The following is an 18,230-nucleotide window of genomic DNA, read 5'->3' as shown; positions in this document are numbered from 1 at the left end:
GAAATAAATAAGTATACGTGTAGTTTAAACAACAAAAATGTCTAAAGCCTTGTTTAAACTATACGGTTGGACTTGCCTGTTTAGTTTAGTGGTAGTCGTGTTGACAGTTATACTTACAGGTAATCTCACAGGGAGATGCCGGCGTTTACCTGTATGAAGCAGTCTACATGCAAGACATTTAAACAATAGCTTTGTTTTCGTAACTGCCTGGTCCCAGTACGACCTGCAAAGCAGTCTAGATGAGGGACTTTTAAACAATAGTCTTGTTTTTGTTATGGCATGCTCCCATTACGACCTGCAAAGCAGTCTAGATGAGGGACTTTTAAATAATAGCTCTGCTTTTTTGTTATGGCCTGGTCCCCATTACGACACAGTCTTTCATAGTTTCCATGTGCTGTTTGGTGAAACTGTTGCCAGGTTATTACCTCACCTGACCTCAATTACCCCCCCACCCCACTATATTACCTGTTTTGTCACGAAAGAAATGACTTCTGCTTATATTCCGTGGTATTGTTTTCTCTTCCCTCTTTGTACTTGCATCTGTGTGAAATAGGTTTGCAAGCACGGCTGTAAATACATAACAAAATTACTTTTCAGACTTGACAAGCTCCTCCCCACTTCTCCTTGCTCTTCATTCCCTCCTCTCTTACCCCATCTTCTCATTCCTCCTCTCTTACCCCATCTTCTCATTCCTCCTCTCTTACCTCATCTTCTCATTCCTCCTCTCTTACCCCATCTTCTCATTCCTCCTCTCTTACCTCATCTTCTCATTCCTCCTCTCTTACCCCATCTTCTCATTCCTCCTCTCTTACCTCATCTTCTCATTCCTCCTCTCTTACCTCATCTTCTCATTCCTCCACTCTTACCTCATCTTCTCATTCCTCCTCTCTTACCTCATCTTCTCATTCCTCCTCTCTTACCCCATCTTCTCATTCCTCCTCTCTTACCTCATCTTCTCATTCCTCCTCTCTTACCTCATCTTCTCATTCCTCCTCTCTTACCTCATCTTCTCATTCCTCCTCTCTTACCTCATCTTCTCATTCCTCCTCTCTTACCTCATCTTCTCATTCCTCCTCTCTTACCTCATCTTCTCATTCCTCCTCTCTTACCTCATCTTCTCATTCCTCCTCTCTTACCTCATCTTCTCATTCCTCCTCTCTTACCTCATCTTCTCATTCCTCCTCTCTTACCTCATCTTCTCATTCCTCCTCTCTTACCTCATCTTCTCATTCCTCCTCTCTTACCCCATCTTCTCATTCCTCCTCTCTTACCTCATCTTCTCATTCCTCCTCTCTTACCTCATCTTCTCATTCCTCCTCTCTTACCTCATCTTCTCATTCCTCCTCTCTTACCTCATCTTCTCATTCCTCCTCTCTTACCTCATCTTCTCATTCCTCCTCTCTTACCCCATCTTCTCATCCCTCCTCTCTTACCCCATCTTCTCATTCCTCCTCTCTTACCTCATCTTCTCATTCCTCCTCTCTTACCTCATCTTCTCATCCCTCCTCTCTTACCACATCTTCTCATTCCTCCTCTCTTACCTCATCTTCTCATTCCTCCTCTCTTACCTCATCTTCTCATTCCTTCTCTCTTACCTCATCTTCTCATTCCTCCTCTCTTACCTCATCTTCTCATTCCTCCTCTCTTACCTCATCTTCTCATTCCTTCTCTCTTACCTCATCTTCTCATTCCTCCTCTCTTACCTCATCTTCTCATTCCTCCTCTTACCTCATCTTCTCATTCCTCCTCTCTTACCTCATCTTCTCATTCCTCCTCTTACCTCATCTTCTCATTCCTCCTCTCTTACCTCATCTTCTCATTCCTCCTCTCTTACCTCATCTTCTCATTCCTCCTCTCTTACCTCATCTTCTCATTCCTCCTCTCTTACCTCATCTTCTCATTCCTCCTCTTACCTCATCTTCTCATTCCTCCTCTCTTACGTCATCTTCTCATTCCTCCTCTCTTACCTCATCTTCTCATTCCTCCTCTCTTACTTCATCATCTCATTCCTCCTCTCTTACCTCATCTTCTCATTCCTACTCTCTTACCTCATCTTCTGTTTCCTCCTCTCTGCAGGCACGACATGGCCTAAATTGTGCCGATGTGCCTCAAATCAACAAATCAAATCAAATCAATCCTCCTCTCTTACCTCATCTTCTCATTCCTTCTCTCTTACCTCATCTTCTCATTCCTCCTCTCTAACCTCATCTTCTCATTCCTCCTCTCTTACCTCATCTTCTCATTCCTCCTCTCTTACCTCATCTTCCCATTCCTCCTCTCTTACGTCATCTTCTCATTCCTCCTCTCTTACCTCATCTTCTCATTCCTCCTCTCTTACTTCATCATCTCATTCCTCCTCTCTTACCTCATCTTCTCATTCCTACTCTCTTACCTCATCTTCTCTTTCCTCCTCTCTGCAGGCACGACATGGCCTAAATTGTGCCGATTTGCCTCAAATCAAAAATCAAATCAAATCAATCCTCCTCTCTTACCTCATCTTCTCATTCCTACTCTCTTACCTCATCTTCTCTTTCCTCCTCTCTGCAGGCACGACATGGCCTAAATTGTGCCGATGTGCCTCAAATCAACAAATCAAATCAAATCAATCCTCCTCTCTTACCTCATCTTCTCATTCCTACTCTCTTACCTCATCTTCTCTTTCCTCCTCTCTGCAGGCACGACATGGCCTAAATTGTGCCGATGTGCCTCAAATCAACAAATCAAATCAAATCAATCCTCCTCTCTTACCTCATCTTCTCATTCCTTCTCTCTTACCTCATCTTCTCATTCCTCCTCTCTAACCTCATCTTCTCATTCCTCCTCTCTTACCTCATCTTCTCATTCCTCCTCTCTTACCTCATCTTCTCATTCCTCCTCTCTTACCCCATCTTCTCATTCCTCCTCTCTTACCTCATCTTCTCATTCCTCCTCTCTTACCTCATCTTCTCATTCCTCCTCTCTTACCTCATCTTCTCATTCCTCCTCTTACCTCATCTTCTCATTCCTCCTCTCTTACCTCATCTTCTCATTCCTCCTCTCTTACCTCATCTTCTCATCCCTCCTCTCTTACCCCATCTTCTCATTCCTCCTCTCTTACCTCATCTTCTCATTCCTCCTCTCTTACCTCATCTTCTCATTCCTCCTCTCTTACCTCATCTTCTCATTCCTCCTCTCTTACCTCATCTTCCCATTCCTCCTCTCTTACGTCATCTTCTCATTCCTCCTCTCTTACCTCATCTTCTCATTGCTCCTCTCTTACTTCATTATCTCATTCCTCCTCTCTTACCTCATCTTCTCATTCCTACTCTCTTACCTCATCTTCTCTTTCCTCCTCTCTGCAGGCACGACATGGCCTAAATTGTGCCGATGTGCCTCAAATCAACAAATCAAATCAAATCAATCCTCCTCTCTTACCTCATCTTCTCATTCCTTCTCTCTTACCTCATCTTCTCATTCCTCCTCTCTTACCTCATCTTCTCATTCCTCCTCTCTTACCTCATCTTCTCATTCCTCCTCTCTTACCCCATCTTCTCATTCCTCCTCACTTACCTCATCTTCTCATTCCTCCTCTCTTACCTCATCTTCTCATTCCTCCTCTCTTACCTCATCTTCCCATTCCTCCTCTCTTACGTCATCTTCTCATTCCTCCTCTCTTACCTCATCTTCTCATTCCTCCTCTCTTACTTCATCATCTCATTCCTCCTCTCTTACCTCATCTTCTCATTCCTACTCTCTTACCTCATCTTCTCTTTCCTCCTCTCTGCAGGCACGACATGGCCTAAATTGTGCCGATGTGCCTCAAATCAACAAATCAAATCAAATCAATCCTCCTCTCTTACCTCATCTTCTCATTCCTACTCTCTTACCTCATCTTCTCTTTCCTCCTCTCTGCAGGCACGACATGGCCTAAATTGTGCCGATGTGCCTCAAATCAACAAATCAAATCAAATCAATCCTCCTCTCTTACCTCATCTTCTCATTCCTACTCTCTTACCTCATCTTCTCTTTCCTCCTCTCTGCAGGCACGACATGGCCTAAATTGTGCCGATGTGCCTCAAATCAACAAATCAAATCAAATCAATCCTCCTCTCTTACCTCATCTTCTCATTCCTTCTCTCTTACCTCATCTTCTCATTCCTCCTCTCTAACCTCATCTTCTCATTCCTCCTCTCTTACCTCATCTTCTCATTCCTCCTCTCTTACCTCATCTTCTCATTCCTCCTCTCTTACCCCATCTTCTCATTCCTCCTCTCTTACCTCATCTTCTCATTCCTCCTCTCTTACCTCATCTTCTCATTCCTCCTCTCTTACCTCATCTTCTCATTCCTCCTCTCTTACCTCATCTTCTCATTCCTCCTCTCTTACCTCATCTTCTCATTCCTCCTCTCTTACTTCATCATCTCATTCCTCCTCTCTTACCTCATCTTCTCATTCCTACTCTCTTACCTCATCTTCTCTTTCCTCCTCTCTGCAGGCACGACATGGCCTAAATTGTGCCGATGTGCCTCAAATCAACAAATCAAATCAAATCAATCCTCCTCTCTTACCTCATCTTCTCATTCCTTCTCTCTTACCTCATCTTCTCATTCCTCCTCTCTAACCTCATCTTCTCATTCCTCCTCTCTTACCTCATCTTCTCATTCCTCCTCTCTTACCTCATCTTCCCATTCCTCCTCTCTTACGTCATCTTCTCATTCCTCCTCTCTTACCTCATCTTCTCATTCCTCCTCTCTTACTTCATCATCTCATTCCTCCTCTCTTACCTCATCTTCTCATTCCTACTCTCTTACCTCATCTTCTCTTTCCTCCTCTCTGCAGGCACGACATGGCCTAAATTGTGCCGATTTGCCTCAAATCAAAAATCAAATCAAATCAATCCTCCTCTCTTACCTCATCTTCTCATTCCTACTCTCTTACCTCATCCTCTCTTTCCTCCTCTCTGCAGGCACGACATGGCCTAAATTGTGCCGATGTGCCTCAAATCAACAAATCAAATCAAATCAATCCTCCTCTCTTACCTCATCTTCTCATTCCTACTCTCTTACCTCATCTTCTCTTTCCTCCTCTCTGCAGGCACGACATGGCCTAAATTGTGCCGATGTGCCTCAAATCAACAAATCAAATCAAATCAATCCTCCTCTCTTACCTCATCTTCTCATTCCTTCTCTCTTACCTCATCTTCTCATTCCTCCTCTCTAACCTCATCTTCTCATTCCTCCTCTCTTACCTCATCTTCTCATTCCTCCTCTCTTACCTCATCTTCTCATTCCTCCTCTCTTACCCCATCTTCTCATTCCTCCTCTCTTACCTCATCTTCTCATTCCTCCTCTCTTACCTCATCTTCTCATTCCTCCTCTCTTACCTCATCTTCTCATTCCTCCTCTTACCTCATCTTCTCATTCCTCCTCTCTTACCTCATCTTCTCATTCCTCCTCTCTTACCTCATCTTCTCATCCCTCCTCTCTTACCCCATCTTCTCATTCCTCCTCTCTTACCTCATCTTCTCATTCCTCCTCTCTTACCTCATCTTCTCATTCCTCCTCTCTTACCTCATCTTCTCATTCCTCCTCTCTTACCTCATCTTCCCATTCCTCCTCTCTTACGTCATCTTCTCATTCCTCCTCTCTTACCTCATCTTCTCATTGCTCCTCTCTTACTTCATTATCTCATTCCTCCTCTCTTACCTCATCTTCTCATTCCTACTCTCTTACCTCATCTTCTCTTTCCTCCTCTCTGCAGGCACGACATGGCCTAAATTGTGCCGATGTGCCTCAAATCAACAAATCAAATCAAATCAATCCTCCTCTCTTACCTCATCTTCTCATTCCTTCTCTCTTACCTCATCTTCTCATTCCTCCTCTCTTACCTCATCTTCTCATTCCTCCTCTCTTACCTCATCTTCTCATTCCTCCTCTCTTACCCCATCTTCTCATTCCTCCTCTCTTACCTCATCTTCTCATTCCTCCTCTCTTACCTCATCTTCTCATTCCTCCTCTCTTACCTCATCTTCCCATTCCTCCTCTCTTACGTCATCTTCTCATTCCTCCTCTCTTACCTCATCTTCTCATTCCTCCTCTCTTACTTCATCATCTCATTCCTCCTCTCTTACCTCATCTTCTCATTCCTACTCTCTTACCTCATCTTCTCTTTCCTCCTCTCTGCAGGCACGACATGGCCTAAATTGTGCCGATGTGCCTCAAATCAACAAATCAAATCAAATCAATCCTCCTCTCTTACCTCATCTTCTCATTCCTACTCTCTTACCTCATCTTCTCTTTCCTCCTCTCTGCAGGCACGACATGGCCTAAATTGTGCCGATGTGCCTCAAATCAACAAATCAAATCAAATCAATCCTCCTCTCTTACCTCATCTTCTCATTCCTACTCTCTTACCTCATCTTCTCTTTCCTCCTCTCTGCAGGCACGACATGGCCTAAATTGTGCCGATGTGCCTCAAATCAACAAATCAAATCAAATCAATCCTCCTCTCTTACCTCATCTTCTCATTCCTTCTCTCTTACCTCATCTTCTCATTCCTCCTCTCTAACCTCATCTTCTCATTCCTCCTCTCTTACCTCATCTTCTCATTCCTCCTCTCTTACCTCATCTTCTCATTCCTCCTCTCTTACCCCATCTTCTCATTCCTCCTCTCTTACCTCATCTTCTCATTCCTCCTCTCTTACCTCATCTTCTCATTCCTCCTCTCTTACCTCATCTTCTCATTCCTCCTCTCTTACCTCATCTTCTCATTCCTCCTCTCTTACCTCATCTTCTCATTCCTCCTCTCTTACCTCATCTTCTCATTCCTCCTCTCTTACCTCATCTTCTCATTCCTCCTCTCTTACCCCATCTTCTCATTCCTCCTCTCCCCCCCCCTCCAAAAAAAATATAATAGACGCCAACATGAGTCCTCTTCTAGATTCTAGATCTAGTGATCATTGCACACACGCACACACACACACAATCAGTGGCGTAGAAAGGGAAAGGGGGTATTTATTGTAAGTTGTAGAGAGAGCATTAATTTAATGTCAGTCTTGTAGAATGATGCAAGATAAGCCTGAGTGCTTTTATTTTGAGTTACATTTGTTCAGTTCATTTCATTTCATCTTAAGTTGAATTTGTTTATATTGTAATACAACTTATATTTAGTTTTGTTCGCAAAGAAATTATCTCAAGTTTTATAAGTTAAAATATAATGCTTGCTACAGCGGTTTAGAATTTTTCCAGCAGTTCTGTGCTATAAGTCAATGGCCGTCAACAGCAGTCAGCAAGTTATAATTATGATTAATTTTTTGTATTATTTATTTTGTAGAATGAATTTTAAAAGCGTTTAACTCTAGTAAGAAACAAATCTAGATGACTTTCACATCGTCTGCCCTGTAAAGGGGACTTCACTCTATTTTGTTTTCCATACAAAGTTATCTCGGAAATATATTGTGACGCTAACAAATGGGGATACTTTTTAACTAATATTGTCCACCTCAGCATTGCTGCTATAATAGTTATATATTCAGTTGCGAAATGAAACAAAGCATTATTGAAGATCTCCTGTGGCCAATATTTAATGTCTAGTCTATGTATTTTTTTTATGTATGCTATGACTCAGCGAGACTGACTGTGTTTTCATTATACCATACTAGAAATATTCCCACACCTTGTTTTAAACACGGACCTTAGTCGAGGGATCATTTGATAACGCATGTTGATTGTCGAGGGTTACTTCCGCCATAATTGTCTCCAGTCCATAAAGAAAGAAAACCTCTGCTATTCCGTAACCCCTGAACTCACCTTGACCTTTGGATGTGGCACACCTGCAGTTCACCGGAAGCTGCAATAGTCGAGTTAGCTTAAGAAAGAAGATAATCGATTGTATACATTTTGACTGGTACACGGCTGTACAATATGCGCCTACTCATCAGTCGCTATTTCGTTGTTTCCAATATTTTATCATTTCTGTGTTATCTCCTGATGGCTGTCACCTGGTACGGCACAACTCCCTCCCCCCCCCCCACCCCATCTCTTAGCGACGTCACTGTGTTTACGTGTTGTATCGGTTCTAGTATTGGCACGATATGCATTTGTGTTAATATTTAAATAATTGTTCTCGTGGGTCACTGTCTTCGGGGCCAGTGGACTGTTTGCCCGAAAACTTTGCCTTAAAAAATGCAAAGGATTAGTAGAAAATGTCTCTTTTGGCATGTGTGTATTTTGTTTTCGTGTGTGTGTGTGTGTGTCTGCTTGTAGTGTGGAGTCTTTGAGCTTCCCATTCCGTTCCCACGTGTGTTGAGTTCGCTGTTTATGAATGAAAAACAAAACAAAACAAAAACAGGATGTTCTATTTTAAACATCGTTAGAAAACGCAAAGTGGAGAAAAATTCATTTACCTTCTGAAGAAATAAACAAGAATAATAAAAAAGAAATAATGATAATTTAAAGTAATTAATCTTATAGTAAGTGTAATTGTATCAAATAATTTGGATCATTTATGTGCTTTGTATTACGGTATGTACTAGATATAAAAATCTGTGCTAAATATTTGTACCAATTGTTTTTGTTTAGCTTTTAGCGTTCTGAATGCGCTATGATCCTATCACTTGTCTGGACCAGTTGTGAAAGGGGCAGGGAAGAAGGGGGTATGTTGTTAATGTTTACATGATCTTTTTTTATTAATGCATAAAAAAAAATCACACTCAGGGCTCGAATCCTCAAGGGGACTAATTCAACTTATACCACTACATCTACATCTGTCAAGTTCGATTTCTTTCCCTTGTTCAAGATACCAAACAAAATAAATAATTTCCAATAGTTAATTAATTAATTGGTTAATTTTTTTTTATTGATTCTTGTGTTGTCAGGTAAAAGAAATAATTGTGTGAAATTTCAGCTTGATCCGAGATTGGGTACCGGAGAAATAACTTGTTCAAAATTTTTAACATACCAGCAGACAGAATGAGTTGATACAAGCCCTATAAACAAAACAAAATAAAATTTCATTAGAAGTTACAATTTTCTGTGGTACATAATGGAAGGGACAGATTTCTAAAACGTGAACAACATGTATCATAAATACAGGCTCCTAGCCTCCTATTTTTCAATGTTAGTCATTCGAACATAATTTTTTGGGTTAAACAGAACTGCCATGCACCTTGACGAGACTCAGTTTTTATTTAATGAATTCATTGATTTTCACATTGTCCTTTATTTATTTTGGGGGATTAGTAAGCGATGAATGAATTTGTTTCTCTGGGTCCAGGTTGTCTTTCATTTTTAAGAGTCGCCATTTGTTCAGTTTCCTGCATTCGTCATCAAACGACTGATTACATCAGAAGAATGTTTACATCAAATGACTGATTACATGAGAAGAATGGTTACATCAAATGACTGATTACATGAGAAGAATGGTTACATCAAATGACTGATTACATGAGAAAAATGGTTACATCAAATGACTGATTACATCAGAAGAATGGTTACATCAAATGACTGATTACATCAGAAGAATGGTTACATCAAATGACTGATTACATGAGAATAATGGTTACATCAAATGACTGATTACATGAGAAGAATGGTTACATCAAATGACTGATTACATGAGAAGAATGGTTACATCAAATGACTGATTACATCAGAAGAATGGTTACATCAAATGACTGATTACATCAGAAGAATGGTTACATCAAATGACTGATTACATCAGAAGAATGGTTACATCAAATCACTGATTACATCAGAAGAATGGTTACATCAAATGACTGACTACATCAGAAGAATGGTTACATCAAATGACTGATTACATCAGAAGAATGGTTACATCAAATGACTGATTACATCAGAAGAATGGTTACATCAAATCACTGGCTACACCAAATGCCTGGTTACTTCCAATGACTACACCAAATTACTGATTACATCAAATGACTGGTTACATCAAATGATTAATTTCATCAAATGATTAATTTCATCTAATGATTGGGCGTATGATCTTCTCTGGAACCGACGAAATTTGTTAAAAAGGAACAAAATGTTTATGATTATTATTGTACCATTATTAATTTGTTGTTTTATTTTACAGCTTCTTCTCCCAGAAAAGGGGGCAAAGATGTTGTCAGCAGCACTAGCACCAAGTCCAGAGCACGACAGGATGTTGAGGAGAAAGCTAAGCCCAAGAAGGAGGAACTGACCAAAAAGGGTTCCAAGAAAGAGGTCAAGGTGGACACTAAAGTGCCCAGTAGGGAGCATGTCTTTATCACTGCCAGAAAGTCAACCGTCTTAGCGGAGCCCCCATTGGCTAAAGCTTCAGAAAATGAGCCTCAACCTGAGGTCAAAGTTGATCAGAAGCAGGAGAGTGGAGCTGAAAGAGACAATGAGCTCAAGGTAAATGAGAAGGCCAATGACAACGTCGATACCAATAGTGGGGCATTGCCTTCTTTGGAGAAAGACCAAAGCAGCGCCCAGTCAGCTGAACCTTCAGTTGCCAAGCCTCAAACTCAAAACGGCAAGGTGCCACAGGCTCAAATGAGTCAAAGCCAGCCAGACGCAAGCGTTCCTCCACAGAAGCCTCAGCATATCCAGGGGATTTTAAAAGACACTAGCGGATCTCGAAAGGCGTACAATGCACAGGCTTACATCGAAGGCGGACATGGTGGACCTGCTAACGGCACACCATATGACGGGCACGCTCCCTATCAAAGTTCCAGAGGCGACTCTTCTCGCGGCAACATGGACCCCGTGTACCAACAAGGTTATGGCTCAATGTCGCGTAGCTCCAGATCAACCACCCCCACCCAGGATAACATATACTCCTACGGCTCCCTCCACCGGCGCCCCAACGCATCTACGCCCACACAGGCCAATGGCTACTTCAATGGCTGGGGGTCACTGACACGCAAAGCTGAATCTGACTTTCACTGTGACAGTCTGGATAGAAATGCTAACTACCAGACCATCAGCTATGGACATCACAATGGACCACAGGGCGGCAGAAATTACACAGTGGTGAACTATCAAACTAGCCGACCCGGCAGTGTCCCCCCACACGTAACGGACGTGCACAACCCTCTTTACGGTGAGGTCGTCTCCAGACCTGGGAGCGTGCCTCCACACTACTACAGCGACAATGACGCCCAGAACTATTACCGGGGAACCAGAGGCGGTAGCGTGCCGGTTGGATACGAATCTGAATCGTCCGCCTATGGATCCCTGGGGTCCACAAACTCTCGACCTCGCCACCACGACTCGGACACTGGTTTCGCTAACGGCGCACCCGGGATGAAGGTCCACCCTGACGACGAGCAGTACCGTGCTGGACCGGGCAAGCGCCCAATACCTCGACGACACACTGTTGGAGTATCTGGCAGCGGAACAACCAATAGCAATAGAGATCCGGTAAGCACCATTCTATTATAAAACTTTTATGTAATTTTAATAGTCGGACTGGATGTCAAAATCTGCCCGGGCATTTATATACAAATCCGGTCCCACATATTGTATATCACATGATGGGCATACAATTCTAGGTCTACCTGTCCTCAAAATCATTATGTCAAGTTGGATAATGTATCGATAACTGTACGCATGCTCTATATATTTATAAGAAATATGTCTTATGTTGGTTTATAGTCGCTAAGTAAGTAGGCCCTTAAAGGAGGAAGCCTACTACTAGCACTGTCTATGGGTCTAGGCCAGCGGTCCTCAACCTTTTAAGCTCGGCGACCCCTTTTTATATTCCCCCACTCTGCCTCAGAGGACCCTTTTATAAGATGAATGAAACAATTTAATACGTGTAACAGTGACATCCATGCTGTCTTTTCGGTGGACCCACTGGCCTATTTGGGTACGGCCCACAGGGCATTAGCCCGAATGCCCACATAGCCAGTCCGCACCCTGTGTATAGCGCAAATTTCTCTTCTCCAGAAATGGTCTCAATAGCCACAAGAACACATTAACAACCATTCTCGTCCTTTGTGTAACAATTGAGAGCGGTCAACATCACAATAACATAGAGGTGGGGTGGATTTGTTGAAAATATATGTATACATATAGATTTAGATGTAGTACGAACATGCATCAACTCAAAGACCTATTTAATTACAATATCTCAGTGGCGTCTCGACTTTTAACAGCCTGGGTTGAGGGGGAGGGTCCTAAAAACATTGATGTCGCGGGCCGCACCAACGATAGAAAAAAAAATCATATCATTAAGTTAAACGGAATCTATCCTCTGAGGTTAGAATATGCCCTGTAGGAAGACGTTTGGGGGGTGAGGGGCGGATATGGCCCGCTAGCCGTAGTTTAACCATCACTAGAGTGTTGTATTGTTTCGACTTCCGAATCATGTCAGAAATATTATGTAAACAACATTGTTGTAGTTACTTCCCTTTGTTCTTCTTTATTGACTTAGTGTGAAACAATGCAAGCTGCGTGCATTTTATTGCAATCATACGAGTCTCTCACACTAACTCAGAGAACAGCTCTCTGGCATTATATTAGACTACTGACACTCTTGATACATTATTTATAGCTCACCCTATCCATTATTTTTTTCCCACTTACACACCTCGTAGGCCACTAGTCAAGATAGCACACCCGTCATCAGCTCCCCCCCCCCTAAAGTCCACACGTCCGAATCAAACGTTATAATGTGTACGTATGAGCGAGAGATTTTTTTCCCTTGTCTTTTTTTTTATCTCTGATCCCGTTACGTATTCGATACTGTCCGGCTCAGTGATGACACACACACAGTCTTTCGTATCAAGGAGCGGTAGTGTGAGATTGTGTGTATGTGTGGGAGAAAAAAAAAGGGGGTGGGGGACTGTTCATTGGTATTTCATTTCCCTATCGAACGTCTTGTGTCGCCTGCCCGGTGTGCCCAGGACTTATACGAGCAGAAATCTATCATTTCATTTGTTAAGTTTTACTGTGCCATGGTTCGGTGTTGTAGTCAGAGCTGGACATACATACAATGTAGATCTAACATATCTTAATCGCATGTGTTTGATCATATCTATAGTTTGGACTGCGTGTGTCATCTGCTTGGCACACAGTGGACACATTCAAATAGACAACTAGGTGTGCACCGTGTGTAATTGCGTGTGTCGTCTGCTTGACCGGAAGTCTAGACAAACGCAAGGCACTTCTTCGATTTCTCGTGTCGTTTCTTTATTTTTAGTGTACCGTTGATATGTCTTACCAAACTTGTAGGCTATTAATAGAACTTGTGAAGTACCGGTGTAGCAACAGGTAGATCTACCTTCTTAATCAAAACCGTTTGTAATTAGTACATAACTTATAGATCTATATCTAGTCTATATTAAAGAAATTAATCTTGTGATTTTTTGGCCACTTATACAAAAAAAGTCACATAGAAATTATATCTAGAGAAAGTCTAGACTAGATTTATTACACCTGATGATCTAGAATCTTATTCATTATTTAGACTTTAGGCCTAGATCTAGACTAGATGTCAAATCTGGTGAATTTTATTTTGCAGTTTTCTGAAAGGAGTTTAAAACAAAGCGAAGCAGCCAAATGAGACACGTTCTTGGCAGGTGTTTGTTCTATGTTTAGATCTAGAACTATTTTGTCTTGCTCTTTTTCTTTTTGGGTCGTTTAAAAAGAATAAAAAAACATCACCACCTAAAATAGTCCAGTTAAACTGCAGAAGGCACGGGTAGCGTGTGTAATTGGGTTTTTAAGCTTCAGTGAGTTACCTGCGTGCAGAAATCTGCTCCTGAAACTAGTGGTGTAATCTCCCCCTTATCTACAGTAAGAATGCATCGCAACTGATTGGCATTCAATCGTGTGTAACAATTGTTAGTTGTTTTATAACAAGTGCCTGTTCTTTCGTGTAAAGGAGAAATGCGATTCGAATTTCAACTCATGGATTAGATTCTTTATCCAATGGATATAAAGTTTTGATTTCTGTTTGGTGTTGTGAGGTCCTGGATAAAGTGATGGATCTGCCTCAAAGGTCGTGTTCTCCCTACTCAAGAGGCTCCACGCAATCTTCGCTGGAAGACTTAAGGGAGGTAAGTTGACCAACACGGGACTAGAGATAATCGATAAGTCAGTCCGCATTCGTCTGTGGTTGTTGTGTGTAGGTGTGTAGCAGGGTTTGCGACTTTGTGCTGGGCAAACAAGCTGTGAGATACTTATCACATATACACAGAGAGATAGATAGAGAGATTGTGATAGAAAGAGAGACAGAGAGAGATATGAGTCATTGATTAGCAGAAATAGATCTACATTTAGCACACGCTGTCAATGATGTGTTTGGAGTCAAAGATTAACGATAGGCTTTGAGATCAACAAGTGTATTCTGTGATGCCCTAAGGTTGCATTACGTCTTTACCTTCACATATCTTGAATCTGTTGAACACTGTGGGGCATCACTTCATTTTGAGGCAACATCACTGTAAGGGTCACCACCACTGTATGGGGGCATCACTTCATTCTGAGGCAACATCACTGTAAGGGGTACCACCACTGTATGGGGGCATCACTTCATTCTGAGGCAACATCACTGTAAGGGTCACCACCACTGTATGGGGGCATCACTTCATTCTGAGGCAACATCACTGTAAGGGGTTCCACCACTGTATGGGGGCATCACCTTTGTATGAGGCAACAACACGGTATGGGGCAACGTTTGAAACATCCCTTAGCCACTTAACAAATTACTCTTGTTTCTTGACCTCCATAGGCCCTTCCAGTGTAAGACTCATTCAGTATAAGGCCCATCGGCGTAAGGCCCACATCCATTCATTAATTAAAAAGAAATCAGTACCTTTAACCTTCAACGTTCTATCACTCACAGTTTCCCCACCAAATCACTTGGGAAACCACAGCTGGAATTTAGTAGAAAGGTCTTTGCTATGACTTTGTTTTAAAACAGTTTTACAATACCTCTATTCAAGTCAGAACTTCATCTAGGGCGGAGGAACCTGGACGCTGATCTCAAAACTGATCTAAAAAAAAAACGGCTCTAAAATTTATCAGTTGGTGTATATTGCTGAGAAAATAATTACTAGCTCGTTGGCCACACTGGGAAGACTCTAGTTTGACTGCTATCATTTTTCAAGCAAAAATAATTAAATTTAAATTTGGGCTAGAGATCTATAGCTAGGATTCTATTCTAGATCCAACATCAGTTTTGAAAGTTACAAATGCTACTTCTTCCCTAGTGCTATTAGAGCATGGAATGGGTTGCCTGAGCCAGCCAGGAAAACCAATGACTTGGCAGAATTTAAAGACCAACTGAAGAGGTTTTTTTCGAAATTGAGATAGCGATTGATTTAGATAGTAGATAGCATCAAAGTTAGTTTCTAAAAATTTGAGATTTTAGAAAAGCGTATTTATATTAGAAAAAGTAATTTGAAAGTGTAAAAAATAACGAGATTTGAAAATCAGCTTCAATGGCCGAAACCGGAAGTGACGTATTGTAATGGACTGAGAAAATGTAAATAAAAATAGACATGGCTGGATACGTTATTGATAGCGATCCAGATGATAAACTTAAATCTAAATCTAGCTGTCCAACAATTTTAAATGATACTTATCATGGGATGCACCAAAATGCCCTGAAGAGAACTCTTCTACTTTTTCAAAATATATTCTAGAGCAGACTATTGAATTAATATAATTATAGATAGATTATAATAGGACTAGTCACTAGATAATAGATTGTTACTAGATCTAGATTCTAGATCTAGTCTACTCTAGTAGTAGTCTCTAGTATCATCAAGTACTAGTAGATCATCTAGGACTAGGTCTAGGTATACTATACTTAGACTGTACTAAGTCTAATAGTTATAAACTAAATGGTTAGATCTATCTATATTATTTTCTATATCTCTAATTCTAGCTAGGCCTTCTTAGCCTTCTAACACTTTTACTAGTCACTCACTAGATTTCACTAGATCTAGAGTTTATAAATACTTGACTTGTATTATTGTACTAATTTTAGTAATACTACTAGTAGTACTAGTAATAGTTTATAAACTAGTAGATTTAACTAATTTAAGTAGATCTAGAGTAATCTAGACTAGCCTCTATGTTAAGTCTAAGCCCAGTCGCCAACATTTTTTGGTAATAGTTTGTAATAGTAAGACCTAGTGAGTAGTGTCCTAGCAATAGCATAAAGATTATTCATAGATATAAATATAATATTATAATAGCCAAGGACTAAACCTAAAGCCTAAGCTAAATCTAGATCTATATAGAATATATTTATACTCTTTTCTAGCCCTTACTATACTTATTAATAAGGCTAAACTTTAGATCTAAAAAAATAATAAGTCATCATTTATATTGATAATATAAAATACAGATTTTTACTAAACACATGTGACATTTCTTTAAGTCTTAAACTTAAATAGGGCCGGTCCTAACGATTGCGGGGCCCTATGTGAAACTGATTGCGCGGGGCCTAGTCTGGGTGGGAATAAGGATAATAAGTGAAAATTAAGATTTCGTATTTTAAAAAAATTCGACTTTGAATTTTATTAAATCTTTACTAAGTACAAGATTACGATCAAATTAACTTTACTTTACGAACTTTGCAACCTATGGCATATTAAAATGCCAGTCACTCTATTAAAGTAAATAAAGTATGGAAACTTGTGATTAAAGTGAAAATTTGCCTGATTATTACATTTTAGTACATGAAAGCTGACAATATCTTATTTCGTTTATCGTGCGTAGGATTAGCGTTTTCCGGAATGAATGACACCCACAATTTTGTCTATTTTTCAGGAGATTTTTATGAGATTTCCAGGTTTTATATATACCGATATATATATATATTGCAATTTAACTATTACACCTAGAATTAGCACGAAGCCTATGAAAGTGCAGGGCCCACTGCGACCGCATAGGTGGCAGTGGCTTAAGACCGGCCCTGGTCTTATATATATTAGATTGCCTAGACCTAGAGTAGAGTAGGCTAATTTATTATTATTAAGAACAATAAGAGTTAGATGTTGATGTTAGATCAGATAATCAGTATAACATATATAATATATATATATATATAACCACTAGTTCTATATATGTATACATAATTAAGTATAAATGTTAATAAATACATTTTTTAAAATCTATTTTACAGAAAACATATATGACATGTGGCATACAGACAAGTTTACTAGATGGATCTTTCATCATTTTGGAAATACAAATCACAGAAACATTCTACAATTTTATTTTATATAATAAATATCAATAAATGGAAATACAAAATCACATTTTAATAGAGTTCTTCATTATACACACAACATTATTTTAATTAGTATGTTCCTTTTCACTTGCTAGGTTTAGACAAAGTTTCGAATCAGGATTTAATATTATTAAGTCATAGCCCAAAACTCCAGCAGGATGTTAATTAATGGCAGTGGTCAATGTTTGAACCTGAGACCACAGAGAAGACAGTTCGGAATGCAAACCACACAACTTTCTGCGTTTCGAAACCTATTCAAATTTTGATCATTTTTATGTTAATGCAGATCTGAATGTCCATTGCAATGATGACTTGATCTGTAAAGGGGTTACATTTTTTAAAAATAAGTTGGATCTCATTCTTCGAATGATGCTATTTATTAGAAATTGCAACGTGGAATACATATTAGAGGCCAAAAGAAAATCCACTGATGAGGGAAGACGTAGACGTCGTAAAGAACATTTAAATTGACCACCAGCTGAATATGGTTATGTCTTCGCTGGACACGGCAAAATATCTAGTTTGCAGCTGGGGCTGCGTAGCCATGGAAAATACTGCATTTCTCATTAATCTTTCGACTCAACTGCCAGCCTTATTTATTAAACACTTTAAATTATGAATAGCTCTGCATTTTTTAATAACGATAAAAAAATATATATATTCAGTGATTAACTGGCAATAATTGGGTTACTAAAATTTAATAAAATGAGTTGCATAATTACATCAACAGTAGCCTATATGCATTACTTAACATTATATTGATACTATAATTTATTTTCCACTTCCCTGACTTCCCAGAGAAAAGAAAAAAACAACAACTCCTTCTCCAGTAGGATAATCTCTTTCATTTTAAGTCTAAACACAATTTAAAACTTTGTTACCTACAGTTACAGATTAACTTGCTAACTTAACTATCTTAGATATATATTTATAGAACTATGTAAGTATATAGGCCCGAATATACGGTACGAATATATTTAAATAAGAGTGTAATAAAATCCATATTTCGTATA

The 18,230-nt window shown here is 40.0% G+C and overlaps 1 protein-coding gene across 12 annotated transcripts in view; it reads left to right on the top strand.

Annotated features, from left to right (window-relative positions):
* Window positions 1–18,230, top strand: part of LOC106065710 (coiled-coil domain-containing protein CG32809-like) — a 139,022-nt gene that overhangs the window by 57,222 nt on the left and 63,570 nt on the right. For 11 of the 12 annotated variants that reach the window (XM_056020502.1, XM_056020528.1, XM_056020571.1 and 8 more), the window contains one exon: window positions 10,075–11,387. In XM_056020502.1, coding sequence (XP_055876477.1) covers window positions 10,075–11,387 — 1,313 coding nt within the window. Of the gene's footprint in view, window positions 1–10,074; window positions 11,388–13,453; window positions 14,030–18,230 lie in introns of those variants that run through there. The other variant, XM_056020576.1, reaches the window with a different exon arrangement.

Source organism: Biomphalaria glabrata, chromosome 1, assembly GCF_947242115.1.
Source record: "Biomphalaria glabrata chromosome 1, xgBioGlab47.1, whole genome shotgun sequence".
NCBI lineage: Eukaryota > Metazoa > Mollusca > Gastropoda > Planorbidae > Biomphalaria > Biomphalaria glabrata.
The sequence above is the reverse complement of the archived record's forward strand: the minus strand, read 5'-3'. Positions and strand labels throughout refer to the sequence as shown.